Source organism: Brachyhypopomus gauderio, chromosome 6 (genome assembly GCF_052324685.1).
Source record: "Brachyhypopomus gauderio isolate BG-103 chromosome 6, BGAUD_0.2, whole genome shotgun sequence".
In the NCBI taxonomy this organism is placed as follows: Eukaryota; Metazoa; Chordata; class Actinopteri; order Gymnotiformes; family Hypopomidae; genus Brachyhypopomus; species Brachyhypopomus gauderio.
Genome location: NC_135216.1, coordinates 21,747,796 through 21,753,361, shown reverse-complemented (window position 1 = coordinate 21,753,361; position 5,566 = coordinate 21,747,796). Strand labels below are relative to the sequence as shown.

General features: G+C 45.7%; 1 protein-coding gene across 1 annotated transcript; it reads left to right on the top strand.

Annotated features, from left to right (window-relative positions):
- Positions 1–705: 705 nt before the first annotated feature.
- On the top strand, positions 706–2,298 carry LOC143516356 (E3 SUMO-protein ligase ZBED1-like). The gene is made up of 2 exons (XM_077007907.1): positions 706–1,475; positions 1,647–2,298. Exons 1-2 carry the CDS (start codon positions 706–708, stop codon positions 2,296–2,298), a joined length of 1,422 nt encoding a protein of 473 aa, XP_076864022.1.
- Positions 2,299–5,566: the final 3,268 nt, after the last annotated feature.

Here is a 5,566-nt window from a genome sequence, read left to right as displayed (position 1 = left end):
GGTGAAACCCTGAAGAATTTCTGGCCTTGGTGCCCAAGAGTCCCAGGAAGGCCCCCCAAAAGTGACTGGTGAACTGGGCTCCTGTCAGACACCACGTCGGAGGGGAACCCGTGGTACCGGACGATGTTGTGTAAGAACAGGGAGGCAGTCTCACAAGCAGAGCAGAGCTTAGGTATGGCCAGGAATCTGGCCGGTTTAGAGAAACGATTCATTATAACTAGGGCTGTCAAATTAACGCGTTAATTTCGATTAATTAATTAAAGAAAAAATAACGCGTTAAAAAAATTCATGCTGATTAATCGCTGTCCTTGGTGACCTTTGACCCGGTGCATCTTTAGCTTTTCCGGTCACTACAACATGATGGAGGCAAACGAAACCGCACTACTTGGCCCTCTTAATGGCGCATTTACTTTAAAAAAATATCCAGACGGAACTTTGAATAGAAGCACAGTGCTCTGCCGGTTCTGTAACAAGGAATTTTCCTACCACCGGAGTGCTTCAAGTCTGAAATATCACCTCAACGCAAAGCATATCCGTGAAACCGGTCATACAAGCCAGCACACAGCGCATGCTGCTAGAGCTAGCAGCCAACCTTGTCAAGCCACATTGGATCAGGCATTTTCGCGCAGACTAAGTAAGTCTACCAGTGAGCGACTTACAAACTCTATTGCAAAATGGATTGCTATGGACTGTAGACCAGTTTCGATGGTAGAGGACCGAGGGTTAGTCGAGGTTTTACAAACAGCATCTTCTGACGCAGCTTATAAGCCGCCGTCGAGGAGCACAATTATGTCTAAAATTCATCAACTTTACGACACAGAAAAGAAATCAAAATTAGACGTAGTTGCGGGAGCCCAGTATATTGCGCTGACTGGAGATCACTGGACGTCGATCAGCAATCACAATTACCTCGGTGTGACCGCACATTATATTGACAGTGAGTGGAAACTAACGTCATTTGCATTGAGCATGCGAAAAACGGACACCAGACACTCTGCAGATGCCTGTGCAGATCAGTTTTTGTCTGTGGCGGAGGCATGGCAAGTTCAACAGAAGATCACAACTGTCAGCACAGACGGCGCTCGATACATGGTTGCTGCTGCAAAAAGACTTCCATATGAGCATATGCCTTGTATTGCTCACATGTTACAGAGAAGCATCACTGTTTGTCTTGCTGACAAGGGATTCTGTGATGCATTGGCAAAGTGTCGTAAAATAGTGGGGCATTTTAAACACAGCCCTGCGAACACAGAGGAGCTCCACCAGCAGCAAAAACTAGCTGGGCAGCAGACAGAGCATCTGATTCAGGACGTTTCTACAAGGTGGAACTCGACGCTTGCTATGATTTCTCGTCTGCTGAAGAATCAGGAGGCTATCAAGGCTACTCTGAGCCATCAGAAGCACAAGCTAGTCATGTTGACTGCATCTGAGTGGGACAAACTGAAGAAGCTAGAGACCCTCCTTGAACCATGCAGGTAACCCCCAACCCCCACACACACACGCACGCATAGGGAATAGTTGTTTGTTATATTGAGAATTACCTGTCATAGTCTAATTTGGAAAGTGTTTCTTAAAAGTAAATCAGACTGATATAATACACATACTGACTCTGATATAATACACTTCCCTTTTCATTCATTATGCAGATATGTGACTGAGCTTCTTGGAGGTGAGACTTATGTCTCATGCTCTGTGGTGTTGCCTGCTTTTTGCCACCTACACCGTACTATGGAAGTCTCAGAGGAGGATCCAGCCTATATAGAAAGGTTCAAGACTGCCTTTAAGAAAGACCTGTTAGAACGGCAAAAAACCCTCAACCACAGATGGCTCAAAATTGCTTCAGCACTAGACCCACGCTTCAAGGACTTAAAACACCTACCCAAAGGAGAAAGAGAAGAGGTGTGGACCAGCCTTGAGCTACTGCTGCAAAATGAGCCCAGCAGAACTACCTCAAAGCCCTTAGAAGAGCCAGCAAAGAAAAGGAGCCTCTTGGTCCTTACTTCAGACACAGACTCTGATGATGATGTGATAGGACTGAGCAGAGCTCTGAACCGCTACAAAGCAGAGCCCAGCATCTGCATGGAAGCTTGCCCATTGCAGTGGTGGTCAACTCATGCTGGGGCCCATCAAGAGTTGTCCGTCCTGGCTTGCAAATATCCGGCCTCTCCTGCTACTTCTGTCCCCTGTGAGAGACTTTTCTCCCTTGCAGGCAACTTAGTCCAAAAAAGGAGGGCAGCATTGGCTTCTGAGAATGTAGACAAGCTAGTGTGTCTCAGTAACTGGTTGAGAGAGGTGTAAGAAGTGAGGCACATGGGTCCAGTTGTGTTAAATAACACAAACTTGTTACTTGGTTGACTTTATTTCATCATTCAATATGTTCCAGAAATAAGTTAAAAAAAAAGTGTGATGTTTTTCTGATAGTCCATGATCAAAAGAATAAAATTGTTATACCTTGGAAATTGAACAAAATTAGGCAACATAGTGTATTTGCTAAATACAGTATGTTAAGTGATTTTTTTTGGCACAGACGGTGCTTAAGAAGTAGTTTCAAAGTTGAAGGAGGTGTTGATATATTATTCTGTTCAGGTTATAATTGTGGCCTAAAGATGGCTGGTATGTTATGCATCTGAAATAAAGAGATGTGAAACTTCTATGTCTATACCAGTAATTCATTAATTGATTTACTCATCTGCAGAATTCATTTGACATGTAAATTTTTAAATACAATACTTTCATAGCAAGAAGTGATGAATGCGATTAATTTAGATTAATTAATCACAAAGTGTGTAATTAATTAGATTAATTTTTTTAATCGCCTGACAGCACTAATTATAACCAAAATAGTGGTGTTACCTCAAGAGGCAGGTAACCCCGTTACGAAGTCCCACACCATGTGAGTCCATGGTCTGGATGGGATTGGGAGAGGACGCTATAATCTGGCATGTTTGGAATGAGAAACCTTATTCCTAGAACAGGTTTCACAGGCCAAAACGTAATGCCCCACCTTCTGGTCCAACCCAGGCCACCAAAACCTTCCCTGCAGGAGCTTAAGAGTGCGATGTGCACCAGGATGAGCAGCAAACGGTCAGTCATGCCCCCAACCCATGACTTTCTTTCGCAGGTTCAGATGGACATACAGACGAGTGGGAGGAGCACCACCAGGAACAGGATCACTGGAGAGCAACCGCTTGACCTCTTTCTCCACCTCCCATTGTATGGGTGCCACAATTTTGGAGACCAGCAAGACAGTACAGGGCTCAGATATGTCAGGTGGTGACTCCCACTGACGGGACAGAGCATCCGGCTTAACATTCTTAGCACTGGGCCGATAAGAGAGAGTAAAATCGAACCGCCCGAAAAACAAGGACCATCTGGCCTGTCTAGAGTTCAGGCGCTTAGCTTGCTGGAGGTAGGCCATCTTCTTGTGATCGGTCCACACCAAGAACGGGTGCTTGGCCCCATCCAGCCAGTGCCTCCACTCTTCTAAGGCGAGTTTAACCGCCAGCAGCTCTTTGTCACCCATGTCGTAATTTCGTTCGGCGGGCGTCATATGGTGAGAAAAATACGCGCATGGATGGAATTTCTGAGGGGTCCCAGTTCTCTGGGAGAGAACAGCACCCACCCCATAATCAGAAGCGTCCACCTCGATAATGAACAGGAGTTCAGGGTCAGGGATACATAACACAGGTTCCGAGGTGATCTGTTTCTTTAGGCTGTCGAATGAATGCTGTGCCTCAGGAGACCAGACAAAGGGACCGGGAGTCCTTTTAGTGAGAGCGATGAGAGGGGCTGCCAGAGTGATGAAACCCTTAATAAAACGATGCAAAAAATTGTTGAAACCCAAGAAACGCTGAGCCAAACGGACTGAGGTGGGTGTTGGCCACTGAGCAACAGCCCAGATCTTAGATGGGTCCATAGCCAGGGTGCTCTGGGCTATGTGGTACCCTAGGAAGCCTACCTCACGGACGTGGTAGAGAGACTTCTCAAGCTTTATGTAAAGGTGGTTTCTAAAAGAAGCTGTAAAATCTGTAAAATCCTGTAAAAGCCTTATGTGTTTAACATGCTCAGACTTTGAAAGACTATAAAATCACTGTAAATTAATGACTATTTGTCCAGATATATGAATGCGTACCTGTCGAGAGCTTCTCTTAGCACTTCGTTAATAAAACTTTGGAAGACCGCTGGGGCATTCATAAGACTAAATGGCATGACCAAATACTCATAATGCCCAGAAGGGGTGATAAAGGCGGTCTTCCACTCATCACCCTCTCGGACCCTGACCAAATTGTAGGCACTCCAGAGATCAAGTTTGGTAAAGATTGTTGCTTGTTGGAGTGCCTCAAACGCAGTGGCCATGAGGGGCAAGTGATGGCGGTCTTTTACCATCACTTTATTGAGCCTCCGATAGTCAATACACGGCCGTAACCCCCCGTCTTTCTTTCCTACAAAAAAGAACCCGGCTCCGGCAGGGAAGGTGGAAGGTCGAATAAAACCTGTTGCCAGAGCCTTTTGTATATACTCCTTCATGACCCTGTGTTCTGAAACACCCGAAGAAAAGAGACGACCCCTAGGGGGGCTAGATCCCGGAAGCAGATCAATGCGAGCTGAAATATTTGTGAGCCCCATGGTAGTGATGGGCTGATATTTGGGCCCCCTTTGCACAACCAATATGGGCCCTATAAAGATTTGTCTATCATCTCCACATGGGCCCCATGTGGGTTAGCCCATGTGGGCCAATACTGGGGTCAATGTGGGCTTCAGGTGGGCCCTGTATGAGCAATGATCCACTGGCCCTACATGGGCCCCTTGTTTGTGTGGGATAATGATGGGGCCAAGGTGGGCATCAATTAGGGCCCTTATGGTTAACTGCAGACACCTGCTTCAGCCCCATTAGGGGCCCATATGGGTCCCATGCGCAAATCTTTATAGGGCCCATATGGGTTGTGCAAAACTACATCTGTTTCTATCCCAGCAAACAAAAAATTGTCCCGAGGACGTCCCGCAAACCAACACTCGTTTTTTTTGTAGGGTTGCCAAAATGTTACAGGGGACGTTTTTATAAGACCTTTGTAGGACGCCCTGGAAACATCCAGAGGACAATGAGCGGAACGTCCTTTAAATGTCTCTTATGTGTTAAACTGTTTAGGTCTACTTCTTATGTTACTTCTAAAACAACTTAGATTTTATTGATTTAGTAAATCGTGGTATTGTATCTTCTTCTTCTTTCAGCAATTCCCATTTAGGGGTTGCCACAGCGGATCAAACTCCTCCATTTGGCCCTGTCCTGAGTGTCTTCCACTGGCACACCAGCCACTCTCATATCCTCTACCACTGCATCCATAAACCTCCTCTTAGGTTTACCTATCCTCTTCTTGCCTGGAAGTTCCATCCTCAAGACCCTCCTACCAATATACCTCTCCTCTCTCCTCTGTACATGTCCAAACCATCTCAATCTCGCTTATCTAACTTTATCTCCAAAACATGCTACATATGCTGTTCCTCTAATAAACTCATTTCTGATCCTATCCTTCCGCATCACTCCAAATGAGAATCTCAACATCTTCAT

Coding starts and splice junctions, on each gene's coding strand:
- LOC143516356 (XM_077007907.1), top strand. CDS start 706: ATGGTAGAGGACCGAGGGTTAGTCGAGGTTTTACAAACAGCATCTTCT. Junction 1,476..1,646: donor ACCCTCCTTGAACCATGCAG/GTAACCCCCAAC, acceptor TTCATTATGCAG/ATATGTGACTGAGCTTCTTG.